At 43.7% G+C, this 18,809-nt stretch overlaps 1 protein-coding gene across 2 annotated transcripts in view; it reads right to left on the reverse strand.

Moving 5' to 3' along the window:
* PDZD2 (PDZ domain containing 2) overlaps nucleotides 1-18,809 on the reverse strand; it is a 198,461-nt gene that overhangs the window by 55,778 nt on the left and 123,874 nt on the right. For both annotated transcript variants that reach the window (XM_068176346.1, XM_068176345.1), the window contains exon 3: nucleotides 9,432-9,834. In XM_068176346.1, coding sequence (XP_068032447.1) covers nucleotides 9,432-9,834 — 403 coding nt within the window. The remainder of the gene's footprint in view (nucleotides 1-9,431; nucleotides 9,835-18,809) is intronic.

Here is an 18,809-nt window from a genome sequence, read left to right on the forward strand (position 1 = left end):
TGGAGACTGTAGTTGTGGACTTATGCAATGCTGTGGCAACCCTAAGGTGTACTTGTGGTAAACCAGCTCCGAAAACGTCACTTGAGAAAGTAGTGCAACTGCAACAGTATGAAAGGACTGCTTGCTAAAAAACTGGGCAAGCCTCTGGCTGCTGCCACACACCCAGTGCTATTACTTTTGCTTTATTGATCTGTCCCTTATTATCCCTTATTAAACTCTTCAAATTTTGAGGAGTGGGCTTTGTTTCTCACAATGAGATGAATACTTGTATATGACAATCCAAAAAATACCATGCAATTCACCTGAGAATTGGCCAAGATGGACACTGAGAAAGACATGCTTGCTTTGAGAGTTTCAAAGCCACAAGAAGCATAAATTCATTGTTAGGGACTTGAACAAATTTTAATTCTGCCCAGATGCACCCCACCGACTTTACTTGTAATCCCAAGCAGCGCAGCCCTGCCTACATGGATTCCTCCCAGCAAAGGATTTCATGAACATGATGATCCAACATTTATCGAAGTCAGTCTTGGAGGACGAGATGAGATTGGGTCATCTCTTGAAATCCCTTTCAAAGTTGCATTTTTTGACTTCCCTCACATAACAAGCAGAAACACAAATGGTCAAGTCAGGCTGCAGCTGGACTAATGGCTGATTTCTGTTCTCTGCAGTTACATCACTCTTAGTGACTCAACTTTTCTCCCAACTTAGCTCTTTCAAGCAGGCAGCCCTTTGGACCAGATTTTCCCACTTGAATCTGATCAACTTCAAAGTGCCTAGGTTACAAATAATTAAAATGTTTTAAAAGACAGTATGAATATTCTACTTGGATTAATTGCAAAGTGGGGGGCCCACGGGGGGAGGGTCATCTTATGTAACAGACCACAAGTGAGAATAGAGAATACAACTCTCAGCTTCCAGTGGGTCCCCACAGGCCATTTTTTCTCCACTGCGATGCCATTGTACATCAGGCAGCCTCTGCTGAGAGCGAGCCTACATCTGGAATAAACTAAGAGTGCTGCAGATCAGAAAGGGAGCATGCTGCCAGCGCGATGTGGGGAAGCTCGCCTTCCGCCTGCTCCGAGTGCGCACCATCAAACACTCAATTTCATAAGCACATCATTTATAAAACAAAAAGGAACGTTCTTCCTCCGAGTGGTGAGGAAAATAAATAAATAAATGAGCAAAAGACACTGGAGCCATTCTTTCCCCTGCTTCCCCTTCACTAGCTAATTGCAGGGGATCTAAAAGGGGTTTGACTTATTTTGACTGTGCTGTGCTCAAGAAGCTGCAAATCTGTATATACAAAAGAAAACAAAATTGCTTTGAAATCTTTCATAAAAGACAAGCTTGGCAGGAGCAAGGTGTAAACAAATGGAAAACAGAAACACCGTAAGTAGTTAAAAAAATAAAATGGAAAATGTAAAATAGCTGTCTACGAAAAAGCACTTTCTGTCACAGCAGCAATTCAGATGAAGCTGATGTAAATATGTAACAATTTTAAAACAAAAACAGAGATAAGCCCTGATAAGAATATCAATAACCATGCAAAGTCTGTCTGCACACACCAGCTGACTGACATGAACCTGAATGCAGCCCACATAACGTCTCCCTCCCTCCGCAATTCAACATGGATTTTTACTGTCTGTCTGCAGGGACCAGTTCCCACTTACAAATTTCTCAGGGTCTCCCATTAGTAGCAGCAGAAGCAAGCAGTGAGATCTTCCTCACCAGCCACGAAGCTGCTCTGGAAACACAACACTTAGCAGAAAGTTCCAAGTTCCATTCATTATAAAAATTTACTTCAATAAACTTCACAGCAGCTGGCAACCAGCATGCTGATCACACAGAGCAGAAAACCAGCACAAAATGCCCTGAACAGAAACGCATGGCATTAGACCCTGTAGTGCAACAAACCCTCTCTACATGAGCAGGGAGAACATTGGGATGGTCCCAGCATACACCACTGCCCAGCATTCTTCACTGATGTGAGATCAATTAAAAGCACTACTCCCAGCTCCCTGCCCCACCTGGGATCACATCATGCCTCCTTCCCACTATTTCCCATTCGCCAGCAGGCAGGTGGGACAGACAGATCAGTAGCTGGGGAATTAACTTGCAACATCACATACCAGGTGAGCAGCATGAACACATCAGTCTTAAGATCCAGTCAAAAGCCATCACTCTTCACATCTCAGATATTAATGTGAAAGACTCAGCACCAGAAAATCACACCAAAAACTGATTTTTGCAGATTCATAACAAAGCAATTATTTCATTAGTGGATAATGAGTGTGTTTTTATCTGATCTTAGTCAAGTTATTTTTAAGGCTGATCTGAAAGCAGGACTCCTGCTTTCATCTACTATCCTGGCTTTTGTTTTCATTGTTGCACAAGCAAGCTAAACAACTCCAAGATAAATCAAAAGCAGGAAAGAAAAATAATCTTAAATTTCTTTATCAATAAATTATTCCAAGACACGAGTTCTTTGTCCATCCTTGCTGCCTATGAAAGTTTCTTAATGCTGCACACGAGTGAAGCCTTTGGCTTCTGCCTCTGGATGATGCAAGTCATACAGTGTGTGTCCTACACTACTTAAAAGAGGGGGGAAATCCCCAAACCCAACAGGAATCACACAGTATTGATGATATAAATTCTCCCTGTCCTCAAAGTAGGAGTCAGAAGCACAGACACAACTGTGATTGTGTTCAAGTGTCAGTTTCTGATCTCACAAGTCCCCTTGTTTGGACAAACAGCCGCCAGACATTTGGCATCTTTTCACTAAAATGTGAGTACTTTCCCCAAGAAAAGAGAAGTGTCCTAGGGGATGATGCCTGGGGAACAGTAAAAAGCAAAAACACACCCTCCCCCACACACGAACACATAATTAAAATATACAAAACAGGCAGCACAGCAGAGTGGATGAAAATTCCACGACTTTAAGCAAGACTGTCGCCCAGGGATCCATCTCCCGAGACAGATTGCTTGTTGACATAATTTCCTTGGCAAGGGCTTTAAACATTTTATCAGCCAGTGCAAGCACCTGAACTGAACCATCACCCCTCACAAAAACCTGCTGGAATCATTTGTCATCCTGAACCATCACCATCTGCATTGCACCCCTCTGAATTGTTCCACTCTTGCCATCAGCCGAATCATTATTGTGAGATCAGACAAAGGATTTTCTGCTGTCTCTGGCCCTAGGGGGTTTCTGCCTGGCAATAGCCCCCGAGGAAGCTCAAGCTTTTAAAGGGCTACAAGTGTTTGCACTCTACTGAGTACTTCACCCAGTCTCATGCTCTTGGTTGGCTTTTGGGAATGGCTGGTTGCTTAGTCTGAAGTTTCTCAGAAAACACCGTTGCAGCCTGCAGCAGATTAAAGCCCACCCTAGAGAAGGTCACCACACACTGATGTCAGCTAAAGAGGGGTGTCTCAAAGGGACTGGTATTACATCTGTCCACAGCAGGAATCTTTAGGGTTTGCTCAGTGCTTTCAGCATTCTGCCTCAAAAATTAAGTGTATGTAGCTGTATAATTCCAACAAATGCCTGAAACATTACAGCACCTAAGCAGACAACATGTTCTATTTTTAGGCATGTCCACTTGGTTTCAACTATTCACACTTAATGATTAAAACATAAAACAGTGCAAACTTGGAATTTCAGCTAAAGCTAATAATTTGCATTTCACTTGTGGGCTTGCTGTATCTTTAATATGGCACACAAAATATTAAGAGCCCAAACACCCACTTTCTGTGTAGGTGGAAAATGCTTTCTAAGGAGCACTTTCACCTATGGTTTAGGATAGCTGAGTATGGCTGAGACCTCCTGCAACAGAGCCTCGAACGTTCCCACGCTGCCTTTCGGGACAGCTCATTTCCAAAAGTGAAGACCTTATTTCAAGGTGACACAGTAAAATCGACACATTGTAACTTATCCATTACCAGACTATCTCTGCATCCAAGCACCCTTGGAAAATCCAGTACAAAGACAAGATAAAAGGACAGGTTGCTACTCAAAATTAAAGTCTACAGCACCACAGCTGCAGCTATCACTTAAATCACAGCAAAGGCAGGCAGAATCTTAAGTCAGTTGAAAAAAATTTGGCAGCAAGCGACTTAACCCCAGAAAACCATGATGCTTGTTGTTTTATGGCAAGGTGGAACATAACCGGCAGCAAAAAATATTAACTGTAATTTTACTGCTAGTTACATCAAAGCACTTCCTAAAACCCCAAGCAAAAATAAGGCCAAGTTTTGTCAGTGCTGTACAGCTGAAATTAAAAGACAACCCTTGTCCCTAAGAGAGTTTACTACCCAAAACAGGCAACAAAGAGGGAAGACACGCTTATCACAGTGCACATCAAAACTTCAAGACAGTAGATAGCCCCAGGATCCATGTTAATGAAAGTTGGAAAAAAAAAACATAACAGATAAAAAGATGTTAAGAACTGAGTAAGATTCTGAGGAAGGCCTTTACATGACTAAAAGTATCTACATTAACACCTAAAACCAGTGTTATTTATGTCTAAACTATGCATCACAAGAATCCCATAAAAGCCTTGATGAAACAGTAATTACTGCTTAGGCTGCCAAAAAAAATTGATGTAAAGCAACTTAGCTTCAGTAGCTTCACTGGGTTACCTTGCTCACAGCAAGTTATACATTTTGGTAAAGCAAAAGGGTGAGAATTTTTTTTCCCATCAAGTTTAACAAAATAGTAAAATGCTTAAAGCTATTACATTATCTCAAGCCTCATGTTTTGATTCCTGTAATGCGCTATTAGCCTTCCTCTTCTGCTTGGCAAGATAAGGAACATTCTCCACTAACCAAAAGTCAAGGTAATGCTGGCATTTACCAACACTAATTGGCAAGTACTGCTGTAGAATGGCTGTCAGCCTTCCCTAACTGCAAAGTAAAATGCAATTCAAAAGCATTCATCCCTACCCGAGATGAGCCACGTCAGCAAGAAAAAAATAATGGGCACGAAGAATGAAAAGAGCTGCTGATAAAATGTACCATGCAGTACAAAAGCAAATCCTGGCTGGTTCTCTACATACAGACACATCTGTGTGCACCTGTGCACAGGCTCACACGTCTGGAGAGGGTTGTGGTCCATGCAAGCTGGGCTCAGTTGGACTGTAAGAGCAAAGCTAGCTAGGCAGGAACAGTGCTCTGGGGACTGAGACGAGAGCAATGTCATTAACAGCATGGAGCCAAGATCCTGAACCACTGCTACAACCCAGACCTGCCCAAAAACCTTCAGGAGGCAAGGCATTAACATTCCCTTGCCTTCCCCTTTCTCTCCTTTTGTTAATAGATGGCATACTGAATTCAGAAAAGCACCACACACAGTTTGCAGAACCACCAGATGCTAATCTGTTTCCATCCCACCACAACCCCACCCCACAGTGCCACCACCAACCAGGACACCCTGAATTCCTCCCATGCCATGAATCTTTGCCACTGGAGAAATACTGAAATGCACAGCCCCAGCCCCTCTCACCTGCCTCCCTTAACTATTAAAGCATTTTCACTCTGCCTAATGTCCTTTACACAGTTTCCACGAGTCACTGATAAATTCGGATCTGGATTTCAAGACCTTAATAATTTGGATGCTTATAAAGAAGTAAGAGAATTCAAGGCCATTCTGGGGGTGTCTTGGTTTTGCTTTTAATAGCTGGGTTTTTAAGGGCTTTCAGAGCATCCTGCTGGGGATGGAGGAAACCAAGGTCTGTTCTGGTATAACTCATTTTTGTCCAAGCTTCCTCTGGCTTCATCAGTGAAAGCCAAACCTGGCCAAACCTGAAAGCCAAACTTCTCATCATGCCAGCAAAACCTGGATCAGTTTAAGTCCCCTCTGACAACCAAACTCCAGCCCCTCACACTCCTAATCTGGTTTTTGCAAACCCCAGTCCTGCTTCTGATCCCTGCCCATGCCAGCTGTATCTGGCCATCTCTGGGCACTCCTTAGGGGCTAAACAACAACAGAAAGCAGTCCACAGATCTTCCAAAAAGACCAGGACAGAGAAACTGAGAACAAAACTGAGGGATTCTGTCCTACCAGTCAGCACAGTTAAATCACAGGACTGGTATGTATATTGTGAGGAAAGCTCACAGTTTCCTTTTCTTTATAATTTTTAGTGGACTCCAGCAGCCCCTTCCCATACTTCTCTTCCATCTGTGCCTGTATAATTACCCTGCAAAACTACACCCTGTTTCAGGCCACTGAATAGAAGAAGTAAACTTTGATATCTGTGTTTAAGCTCCTAATCTTCACAGGATATGATGGGTCATTACTCCAGCTCAGAGACTGCCTAATCTTAAATCACTGCCCTTGATTCCCACTGCTGCCAGCCTGGGTCCTCTCTAAGGTCAGGTCTGCTTTCCAGATCTTAGAGATCTTCCTGTCAGGCAGATACACTGCTTTGCTGCTTTGAATCCCCACATTTTTAGAAGTCATTTAGGTTCATCCTAAAAATATTGCAGCATAACTTAACCACCTGTAAACATTAAATGCTGCCTGCTAATTAACAGGTACAATATTTACTGAGGGTTACATACCAGCAGACAGCCTAGCAGATTTGTTTATACACAGCGATAGCAATGCCAAGTGCAAGGAGAGACAGATCAAGATCTGAAAGATGAAAGCAAGCCTGAAGAAGGGGACTGGCACATGCACACAAACCAGTAACACAGGAATCTCCTGGCAGGTTCACTCGACAAACAGTATTCATCTCCCCTGTCATTTCATGATCCAGCATTGCTGTTATGAGCAGCATGCACAGAGAAAATGGGAGGGAAAATGGCAGAACAACTCCATGCTTGTGGGAGAAGCACCTGAAAGCAAAAGGCACTGAAATGGTGTGTAGATGCCTCAAAAGCTCTCCCAGCACAACAGCCCCTAGGCACTGGCCATGAGCTGGCCACTGGGATCAGCACAGCAGTGGCTGAAGACACGCAGATAACCCAACCTCTTCTCCCCTATTTTGGTTACAACTTCAAACTAATTTCCCACAGAGAGGAAAAAAAAGGAATTTTCCTGAACTCCACATTTCAGTTTCAGTAAAGCTCCAATCTGCCCTTGGGGTGGGAAAAGAGCAATGGAGAGGACCAGCAAGGTCCTCCCACATTCATGCTGGTCCCTGAGCGGCTTCTCAAAGCCTGTCCTCCCATCTGCAACCATCTAATCTGCTGCAGGCTGGGCCTCCCCCTGAAAGCAAATATAGTGCTCCCCAAGGGCACAAGGCTGACAGCTCTGGATATTCAATTAGCCAACATGTGGAGGAGATGGTGAGCATGGGGCAGGCAGCAGAGATGGAGCTTCTTTCCCCACGGAGAGGGTGCCCTGCCAATGCACCCTGTCCCTGCTCAGGAGGAGATAACTCATCCTGAGGCTATGGGAGGTTTGGCTTGCACTTTGAAGCCTGGAAGGAGGCTGCAACTTCTGACAGGACATCCTGGATGCTGTTTTCAAAAGGCTCCTGACACGACTGGATCTCACATGCCTGTGTGCTGGGTCACGCTTTGAAAACGGAGCTGGAAGTGAGATCTGAGGCTCTCAAGTGTATTTATTCCTTGCTTTTTTTCTTTATTTTAACAGGAAACAAATAATTTTGAAAATTTTATTCACTGTCTTTATTCAATATTTAAGAATCTGAATTAAGCTACTCATTACTCTGATAGCAGCTACCCCACAGATGCTGTGATGGGCCTCTATAAGGCCCCCTGGTCATTAAAAAGCAAAGGATGAGCTAGGCGTGCTATTCAGGCTCCATCTATTCACATTTCACCTCATTCAAATGTCAGGAAAATGTAATTAGTACTGACACAGACAGAGGTCATATTTCTGTGCAAAATATTAGGGGGGAAGGAAATAAAATAGAGAAGCAATTTTATTAAATGACACTATACCACAACTGAACAGATTACAGCTCTTAAATTTTTCCAGTGCCTCAGCTATGTTTTTACATTTTACAAAGCCATCCTGTATGTGCTTTGCATTAAAATTTTATTTATTGCTCACATTGATAAATATATGTTCTGAATTTAACAATTTACTGCTCAGAACAAAATGATTCAAAACATCAAGGCAGCACAAGCACGAGATGGCTCTGGATCAAGAGTTTCTTTTTTTTTAACATATATATTTCTGGCTTTCCACTCCAAAAAAAAGTCTGATCAACTTCATTTACAACATGTGTTTAGAAATCTTCAGAACATACTCAAGAAGCCTTTAAATGGACCAGAACTTTCAAAATACCAAATTATTAATTTATTTATTTTTTAAGCTTTTAATGTTTTCTTTCAGAATGACTACAGTTATGAGGCTTGCAAGAATACACACACAAACACCCTACCCTTTCTATTGCACCATAAAATCCAACATGTCTCAGTGATGAGATGGGCAAGTTTTTGCAATTACGCTTTAAAAAACAGAGGTTTTCTTAATTGCTTTTAGCTCCTACAAAGTACTTTAAATTAAATTACTGTAACTTTACAACCACGATCACAACTACCCTGGAGTAGTGCTGAGGAGCACTAATTCAGAGGGCACGTTTAATCCCCTGCTTTTCTCAACAGAATTTAGTGATGAGATGTCCACTCACAGTGCTTTGTTACTAGTTTTGAAGTCTTAAAACCAAAACCAGCTGCTGCAGCCAGCCCCAAGCCCAACAAAGCAGCCTTCATCTGTTTATACTATCAGTGCCTCTGGAAAGATTGGCAGACAGTGCTTCTGGTGATAGATGCCTACTGAAACCTGATCAAGGCTTGGGTTATTTTCCTCCATCCAGCAATGCTGCAATTCCAGACAGGCAACAAACCCCAAGATGTCCATTAGGATGAAGAGAGAAGCAATGAAAGCCCGGATCCCACTGTCGTCCCAAACATTAACAAATTGTCTATCTCATCAACTCTGAGTAAAATCCACAATTACTTCCATGTGGTTCCCAGACACAGGCCAAACAAGTTTCGTATCACAAATACATGCAATGTGGTCTGGTGCATCAAAAAGGGAAACTTCAATCCCAATGTTAATGTGACTTGTAAGGTGACATCAGGTCCAGGCAGAGCTAAACATGAAGCTCCAAAGGACAAAAATTACCATCTTCTACTGACACCTCCTGCTCCAGTGTCATAGGGTCATCAGTTGTCTCAACAAAAAATCCTGAGGCCAACCCTGACAGGTCAAGAGATAGAAGGACCCACCCTCCATCAGAGATGGAGTATGACAGAGGTTTCCAGCAATTACTATTTAACTCTCCAATCCTCCTGCCCCCTTTTTAGACGCCGGGTGCCCTGACAGCTTGTCTTGTCACCTACAGGCTCAGCCCAAGGTCAGAGCATTGAAACCAGAGAATTGCTTGAGAAATCAACCTAATTTTGTTGCACACCTGCTGCCTTCTCCTCTAGAAGAATCAAATCAAACATACCTGGGCAGCCTGGTCCCCAATGTCTGGCATGCCATCATCTGACAGCTGGCCCCGGTACGGTGCCCCGGTGCCCTGGTGCTGCTCTTCCCCATTGCTCTCTGCTTCAGAGGTCTCTGGCTGAGCAACCTCCACCTCCATTGGGGTGCAGTGCCCGTTCCCATGTTCCGAGCCCAGTTTCTCCTTGCTGTCCTTGCCGCCCAGTGTCCTGGTAATGACCCCGAACTTCCTGGTCCTTTTCCCATTTTGAGCGGCTCTGTCTCCGGGCTCAGGGCTGGGCTTGGCTTTGGGGTCGCAGCTGTTGCTGTTGTTGCCGTTGGAGGGAGGCAGAGGTGCTTTGCGCTTGATGCGGCGCAACATGATCAGGTAGACAAAGCCACCATTCCAGCACTGCTCGGCCAGGTAACTGCAAGGAAAGGGATGAGTGAGGATCACCAAGCACTCGCCATGCAGTGCCCACATCCCACCCCAGCATCCCAACTTGCTGCATCCCGTGATGTTCAGGCACTTTCTCAGCCAGCTGATTACCTGGTGTATGGACATGTTAGGATAACTACAGGAATTGGCAAATGCTCTTTCCTCAGTACCAGAAGAAAATACCAGGAATAATTAACAGCCCTACCAGCCACCTGGGCTGATCCCACCACAGCATAGCATGACAGCTGATAAATGCCACCAGTTCACACGCCCTGACTTCCGTATCTGCAGCGCAGCAACATGTAATGGTGAAGTAAGGAAAGGAGAGCAGAGAATGAGAATGTTTCCAGCAGAGTATTAAAGAAATATTTTCTAAAAAAAAATTGAAAATCAGGCAGGATTCATTTGTACAGAGGCCCACAGAGCATCTGCATCTGAAATGAGCCTTTTTAGTGAAACTAATCTTCTGCTTCAGCATATGTACATGCTTTGAAGGCCACTGGGAAAATAAAAAAATCAGCCACTAGGGTAAGCAGGCATGGCCCCAATGGCTCCAGTACAGCAAAACACAGCACCACAAGGCATCCCAGATGCTTTATAGGGATGTGGAAATCAGGTGGATTTCCTTCATAGCAAGCATATTCTAATCAAAACAGGGGCCAAGACATCTCAATCGTGCAAGGAGCAGCCCCCAGGTTCTCCTGCCAGAGCCCTCAGGTTCTCCTACCAGGGCTCCTAACCAAAGCATCACTTCCCCTCCCCAAGTTTCTGGACATGCCTTGGAGGAATTAACATTTCTGCTTCAAACAAGCCCTCTGTGACCTTACAGAAACTGCACCCACTGATGCAAAAGGGGAATCTAACTTCATACTTCTTTTAGGAAAGGATATACCTCAACCCAAATTCTTGAAATATTTGGGTTCTGAGCCAAGGGTGTAACCAACTGAGAGTACAAACAAGCTGGAATTTGTACGTAGCAGGTTTGTATGTGCCCTTTCACACTAATTTAGGCCCCAAAACTATATTGCCTTTCTCACTAGTGAAGGTTGCATGAATTTCCCAGAGCATTAAATAAGCCTCTCCTGCAGCTGCAATGAAATGAATTCTTCACTAATACAGAGCAGTTGCTGAACCTACAGCTTTTAGAGGAGATGAGAAACTAGGTGTGGAGTTGAACCACAGAACATAAAAGAAAATAGCACAGCACTTGTGTTTGAGAGCAGAGGAACCACTCAGGAGTCTGCCACCAAGTTTTTTCCTTCCCTGCTCCTTGTAGGCTAATTTTCCATTTCCCCTTCTTAAAAGTTGTTTGGCCATAAAATAAATCCTTCAAACTTAATCCTGCACAGAGGTGACTTAATGGCAAAACAGGAAAAGCAGCTATGATAAGCCCTGAAGCAAAGGAGTGAAGAAAACACTCTCGACTACCCAAAGTAAGCCAGACCAGCCTGGCAGTGGCTGGAAGTAACATGATGGGTGTGTATTTCTGTCCAGGGACGAGGGCTGGTATTTTCACTCCACTTCTTCACAAAGCTCCAATGTCCCCCACAGACAACATCGGCATTCAAATCACTTATATTTAATTGGGAAGACTGATGTTCAAATGAATACCAAAACTAAATAACCTTAAAAGCAGCCCTGGAGCCACAGACGGGAAGGACAAGTATGCTTGCTGTGCCAAAGTTCCCAATGAATATAAATTGAACTCCAACTCCCTGGACAGTCCTTTCAGTTTTCACCAGGCAATCCTTTTTTTCCTCCACTTCCTCCAGATATAAAGAATATTTAAATAAAGCCCTAAACCCATCTTTTTCCAAATGGCTGAAAGCAGACAGCCAACAAACCTCGCCAGCTGGGAAGTCTCTGCAGCAAAGGTCAACTGTCTGGGTGGCCACAAGGTGACACCTGGCTCTTGGAAACACATGAAGCTGGCAGGACCTGAAGGGTTAGCGTAGGAAAAAAAGTCCTGAGCTAACATGGAAGTATTTTTGATTATCAAGTTAAAAGAAGAATTCTTTTAATCAACTGAAAAGGGGCAGTTCTGTTCCAGAAACAATATGGGCTGCCTGTTTTTCACATTTATCTTTCAACTCAAATTTCAAGGCAGCCAGTAAAGTTGATTAAAATTCATGACTTCTGCTTGCAGCAATACCAGTGCACTCTGATCCATCACACATAAGCCTGATAGCACTGCTTCTCTTGGCACATGGAAACAGGAAAGCAGCTCCTCTTCCCATAGTCGTGTGGCTTACGTGGGTGCTGCCCACCCTGTCTTTACGCAGTGTCAACTCTGCCTGATTTGTTTCTGTGCAGGTGCATGTATATGGGGCTTTTTGAAACACCAATCTCTGAACTAATTACTGATGTATTTTTTAATGTCAGCAACCAAGTGCATGCATATCAACTACTTGATTTAGGAAGTACGGGGAACAAGAAGGAACTTTGCATATGTCCAAATGAAGTTATTCTAGAGAGGCAAAAATAATTTACTATTTCACCTCCACTCACAGCCCATTTATTCTGTTCATAAAGTGTAAAGCTGTAAGAAAAAGGGGAGGGGTTTTTCCTATCCACTCTTCATACACAATCATCCCTCCAGTCTGGAGCAGGGTTACAGCAAGTGGTTATAGATGCAGCTGCACTGAAGTCAGTAGAGCTGTGTTGATTTACTCCATATGTTGAGATGGCCTGCATGTTCCAGGCATGCAGCCTGTAGTAACTCATGGGCTTATGTCTTGAGTACTTCTCAGCAGTTCAAATAACACAGTTAGTTTCCAAAAAAAAAAAAAGAAAAAAGGTGTTCTCCGGGTCAGTGAGCAGTTACTTTTGCATGGCAGCAAGTCACTGCATACACTGGATCATGTCAGGTATTTCCAGACAGGCTATGTCCTGCTGGGACCAGGGGTTCAGTAAGTGGCATCATTATCTCAAGAGTTTGTTTCGAACCGAAGACTAGGAAAACTAGCACTGATAGAACACTAAACTCATACCACAAGATAGGAGATAAGTCGAAAATAATATACTAAGAAATTGTGGTAATTTTATGGTATTGCCCTTTCAAAATAGGGATGATAACCAAGGAGCCTGATCCACCTGCAATTTCTGCTAAGTACATTCCAACTATTTAGCTAGCTTCCTTTTCCTTTGCCATTTCTTTCCTGTTTAAGTACAAAGAAAAAAAAAAAGAAAAAAAAAAACACCAGGAAAGCATAGCAAACTCTCAACACCGTACAAAGAACAGGTAAGGTTGTATTAAATGAGTGAGAACCTTCATCTTTTAAATTGTTTTCTATCAATCCAGGAGCATCCTATGCCAGAAAGAAGTAGTGGGATAAAGTCAATACAATGTAATTATACAGTCTCTGGACAGCAGAAAACTGCAAAAATATAGAAAGGACATCAAATCCCCCTCCTCAAGGGGTTTAAAGTATGCAATGCAGAAAAGCCTTTTTTTTTTTTTTTAATATTTGGTCCCTGTAGAGCACTTGCAGAGATTTTAGCAATCAATACACCAACAGTGTCTCAGGCAGGGCAGGATCAGAGCTGATGAGCATACGCAGCAGCTGTCAGCACAGATGTGGGGAATCAGAAGCAACTTTCCAATGGTCACTCAGTTTGAACACAGACCTCAGCTCGGATGGAGAAGGTATGTGGACAAAAACCATCCGTAATTCAGCTCTGATTTATCTAAATTTATTGGAAAATGAGACTCGCTGTTTCTCACTTTGGTTTACAGAAGATGGAATAGGTTTTGGTGAAAGCTTTGGATCTCATACCCCAGCCAAGAAATCTTGAGCAGACACTCCAGCTGCCACCAAATCACAACACATAACAAATCCTATTATCACTGATTTTAAGAATGCAAGAGATTTTACTAGCTGATCATACATACAGTTACCAAACCAAAACATTTCACCAGCAGAACACCCATCTACACTTTCTGTATTTTCCAGTCTCTGCAAGGTAGTGTCAAATCTCCCTGGCACAGCTGGGAGTCCCCTCAGACACTGCAGCATCATCTCCACAAATAGGATCTAAAAAAAAATCATGGAAATACTGGCTTGGAAACATTTCCCACTGGCATGCTCAGAAGGAAGGACCACCCAGCTGCTCCTACTACTTTGATCTCACCCTGGCACCAATGCTGGTAAAACCCCAACCCATATAAAATGTAACCCTTAAGCAGTGGGGAAGACTTGTTCTTCTCTGTAGTAGAGAAACCATGAAAATGTTAATAATCCTTAAAACCAGAGGAAAATTGTTTTACACTTGAAACAGAGCTGGAAAGTTACCTCTCACAGAGCTCAACCACAGGCTGGAAAATGCAACCTGTAGCTTTTATCAAGGGATATTTAATACCCTTTTTGTATCAGAGCTATAAAGACAGAGACACACGTTCACTTCCCTGGGAGACTATTTTGAGTTATTCAGTCAAATCCCATTTCTCCCCTACACAGCTGAACTGACTGCTGTGATCATAAAAACTGATAAACTCAATGAGTTTATTCCAACCTCCCTCCAACATATGTGAAGTGTCAAACTCAGAAATAGTGTCTTAGACTAAGACAGTAATTTTGTCCTTTTATACATATACATACATACATACATATATATACATATACATATACATATTTGAGTTTGCACATGCATAAATATAAAGGTTTTCTGACTTGACAAGAGCATGCTGTGACAGGCTCTCTGTCACATCCTATCTCACTTTAACAAATACAGACAGCCACACTGAGCCATGGAAAAATCAATGCAGATCCAGCAGCCATAAGAAAGCATCTGGATCCACTTTAGGGTCAGAAATATTGAAGTATGTTTATTTTACACTAATAACACTATTTAGCTTTTTTCCAGAAACCTTCATCCTGACAGATCAGAAAGTGCTTTGGAAATAATACACACAGAGCATCACTGACAACTCGCCAACCAGCCCATCATGCAACTCACCAAGACAGAAACTGAGGCAGAAACTGAGCAGAAATCTCAGTCGAGACGACCACTTTCAGAGCCCCTGCCTAGCCCTCCTGGGACCTATAACCTCCTTTTCAGGACAGACAGACCACTAGTTTTTATCCTCTTCTCTAAAGGACTTTGGCAGGGTAAAATGCCTTGAAACTCAATCTTCAGGCTGGAAAGATAAAGGGCAGTGCAGATCCTTGCAGAACTGAAACCTCCAGCCCCAAGGGGGATTTTAAAAGCTAAACTTAACATTCCTCTATGACATCTGCAAAGGAGCTAACCTGCTTTTCAGGTAAGGCAAATTAATGACTAGCAGATAGTGACTGACGTTCCTGATGAGACCGTCACCTCACTGCCGTCACTGTGCAAGAACATCTGTCCCACTAGGGACTGGTTTTGGCAAGCACCAATGGGAATTTTCCAGAGATTGCCACGTCTTCAGCCAGGAGTCAAGCCTGCCTTAATGTCTGCAGGCAAAAAGACCAGGGCAAACCTTGCTGCATCCAAGCCTGCAAGAGGTTCTACCTCCTGAGAGCTGCAAGGATACCTGAAGACCACCATTATCTGCCTCCTTGGAGGATTAAGCTCTCCAGCCATAATTTATCTTAGCAGAAAGCAATGGTGTTGGCAAACCTGGCTGCTACTTCAACACAGTCTTAGGCACAGAGCTGAAGCACACAAGGAATTAGCTTGATCCAGTATCTCATCACCAACAAGCCCTTTCCTGCCCCAGGCTCTGCAGGCAAGGGAACATACAAGTGACACAATGTTCCCTGACTCCCTTAATAAACTTGAGGAAAGGCAGAAAGGGCAAAGGAGAAGTCAATTGTGGAGCTCAACGACTAATCACACCCAGGGAGAGCATTCAAATAGTGCAGGCAACACAGAAGGTGCTCCCATCTCACTTTTCAGGATGAGCAACCCTCAGCCCTCAGCTTGTGGCCAAGGTTAAGCAACAACCCTTAAGTCTCACAGCAGCCATGGCTCTCTATGGCACACTGCATTTTTCTCAGGATAGACAAACTGGCAGCTTTCTGAAAAACAAAATTCTGAATCCAGTGGTTTTGTCTATGGCATGTTTCCCACAATTAAAATTACAGCACAGAATGCAACTGGATTTAGCAAAATTTTGAGGAAAAAACAACTTTGGAAGTTACATTTCAAGGTATATTTAGTCAGGCTGGCAGAAGGCCTTGGGCAAGACCTCCTTGCACACTGTGAAATCCTGATCTTTCAGGAGTGGTGGAAAGGTAGTGGAGGGAGGATTTCTGCTGCACTTTCATGGACTCCATGCCTGCCTACAGCTTCTTCTGGAAGATGGAATTGTGACACAGGACCTAGATAAGCCTGGTGAGACACCTCACTCCACCAGGTATAGATGCAATGATGTGGCTTTGAATTTGGGAAGACTGAATTCCTTTCCTCTTCCTGTACTCTACATTCCTGACAGCACCCCAGGCAAGTCTTTCCATGGAAAGACAGGACCAACAACATGGCATCCCACAGAGTTACTGTAAGGTCTGAAGTGGTGAAGCCACTGGATTTAAATATTGCAGTTTCACAATCAGCTCGTATCTGGGATCAGCCTACACCAAATAGCACCACAGCTTTCCTCCCACCCCATATCCTGCCTGCTCAGGTGCTGGCACAGTCATATGGGCAACAGTACAAATGAACCCAAGGAGGGAAATGATCCAGTTTGAAAATAACCCAACCACAGCAAACTTTTAAAAATTCATTCCACAAGATGAGGATTTTAAACACAGACAACACTCTCATCTGGTCCCAGCAGCACAGAGGCAGGGACAGGAGAAGAATGGCAGTGGCAGGGGACCACACTTTCACTCCTACCAACAGCCCTCACCTACACAGGGCTGAGAGACGTGTGTGCCCACAGCCCAGGGGGCAAGGGAGTTGCACACACTGTGCAAACAGGAGCAATGTCTGGCTTTTGGCTGCACGGCATTCACACCTCCCATTTCTAAAACCCGAAGGATTGCCACCCTCTCCGCACACAAGGAAGCCCAGCTGAATTGCATCCGCACCACAGGTGTGGAGAGATGATAGGCTGGATCATTTCATTTACACTGGCGCAGCACAAAACTCATATACTTCTGCCCTGCATGTTGTTGAAATGCTTCAAAAGCATATGCAGGGCTTTGGGAGAGTAACAAGCAGAGCAGGGATCCCCAAATTACACTGCACATGGAAAAAGGATGTGAATGGCCACACTGATCCCTCTCTCCTCCCAGAACAAGGAGCTGAACAGGATGACTTGAGGAGCTTTATAAATTCTCCACACCCAAGGAACCCCAAAACTCTGATGGACATCCTAAACCTAGCAGATTTTGCAACTGCATGCATCATAAAATCCTTTGAGATTTGCTGATATATGCCTGGGCTAGCAGGGCAGAGCAGTGACGTTGCATTCCGACTGCAGAGATTTTGGACTCAAGCTTTACACATCTGCATTTACAAGTCACAGTAGACAGAAACACATGGTGCTTTTTGGGTTTGGGTCCTAGAGACAGACTAATGGGTGTTAAGGACTCAAATCCTCTTTGTTCCTTTGTTAGTGGCAGAGTGTATGAACCGAAGTGGGCTAATCCAAAAACCATCCTGGCTTCAATTTGTTAGTTCATAGCTCCGCTGCAAACAGACATGCACAAAGATACACAGCCATGTTCACAAATATAACTTCCAGTTACAATATACTAAACAATTTAAAGTGGCTAAAAGTTATCAATTTAAAAATTACAAAAACCTTGGCTGTAACAGACCAAAATAATATCAAGTTTCACATGAGCATTATCACCTGCATTTTCTGAGTAACCCATGCTGTGTTACTGCTGTTCAGACACAGTCTTGCCCATCATGATGACTTCCTACAGAATACAAGATCCTGGAAGCTCCAAACGTTGTCATGCGCAATTGCTCCCAGTTTCCAATGGCACCCTGCACAACTGATGTTTCACTGGGCACTTAAGAGGCAGGTCGCGTTTTACACCTTTTCTATGCTTTTACCAAAGAAGGCATCAGTTTCCTTTCCTCGGTAAGCCCAGAGGTAGATGTGCTCTTTCCTGCATGACATACTGTTCCTACCAAGGTATAAGACTTACTCCATACTGGAAAGCCCAAACAAGTTTTCATTTGCAAAGCATGGAGCAGAATCATAGAACACTCTGAGCTGGAAGTTTCCAACTTTTTGAGTTGCCAGTGATCTAACAGGGATCCTCAAGCACAATTCCTGGTCCTGCATAGGACACAATCCCAAGAATCACACCATGTGCCTGAGAGCAGTGTCCAAAATAAACCACCCAGGTGGAAAGAAGGAAGAGGGTCAAAAGCCATCCATATGTGACCCGTGTAAAAAGTATCTCCAGCATATGATGCTGCTGCCACTTCACCCTGAATTCTCAAATCTTGTCACTGTGTTTACACCTCGCCACCCTATTTACATGGCTTCCTGCCTTTCCTCCATGCTATTTTAGGATCACTCTTCTAAAACAACTGCTTTCTAAGCATCCAGCTCACATCCTTCCCTCTTCCTCCCTGCAAATCTTTTATCTAATTCTGCCCCCAGTTTCAAATCACACCAGGAAGCAGTGACAGCCAGGAATAGATTTAACCGGAGAGAAATGGTTTGTACTCAAAACTGAATGAGAGGTTCAGCACAGATGATATTCTTTACCATAATCCCGGAATTCTGCACAGAGAGAGCTGCCAGGGAGGATGCCACAAAAATTTCCATGTGTGACTTTGACAACTCCTTGATGCCAAACTTAGTGGTGGGAGGGCTGCAAGACCATGGGGTCTGAATCTGCCCCCAGCCAGCACTGCTACAGCAGCACAGGGAAGTGCTAGTGGCAGGTACAGGCTCTTTCTGGGAGGCGAGATCACCCCTTTGGAAGAAAACTGCCTATTTTTCCCCATGCAGAAATTATCACAAATGCCCAAAAGGTAAGAGAGCAAACACATCTCACTGAAATACCTTTT

The sequence above is a fragment of the Anomalospiza imberbis genome, chromosome Z (genome assembly GCF_031753505.1).
Source record: "Anomalospiza imberbis isolate Cuckoo-Finch-1a 21T00152 chromosome Z, ASM3175350v1, whole genome shotgun sequence".
Taxonomy (NCBI): Eukaryota; Metazoa; Chordata; class Aves; order Passeriformes; family Viduidae; genus Anomalospiza; species Anomalospiza imberbis.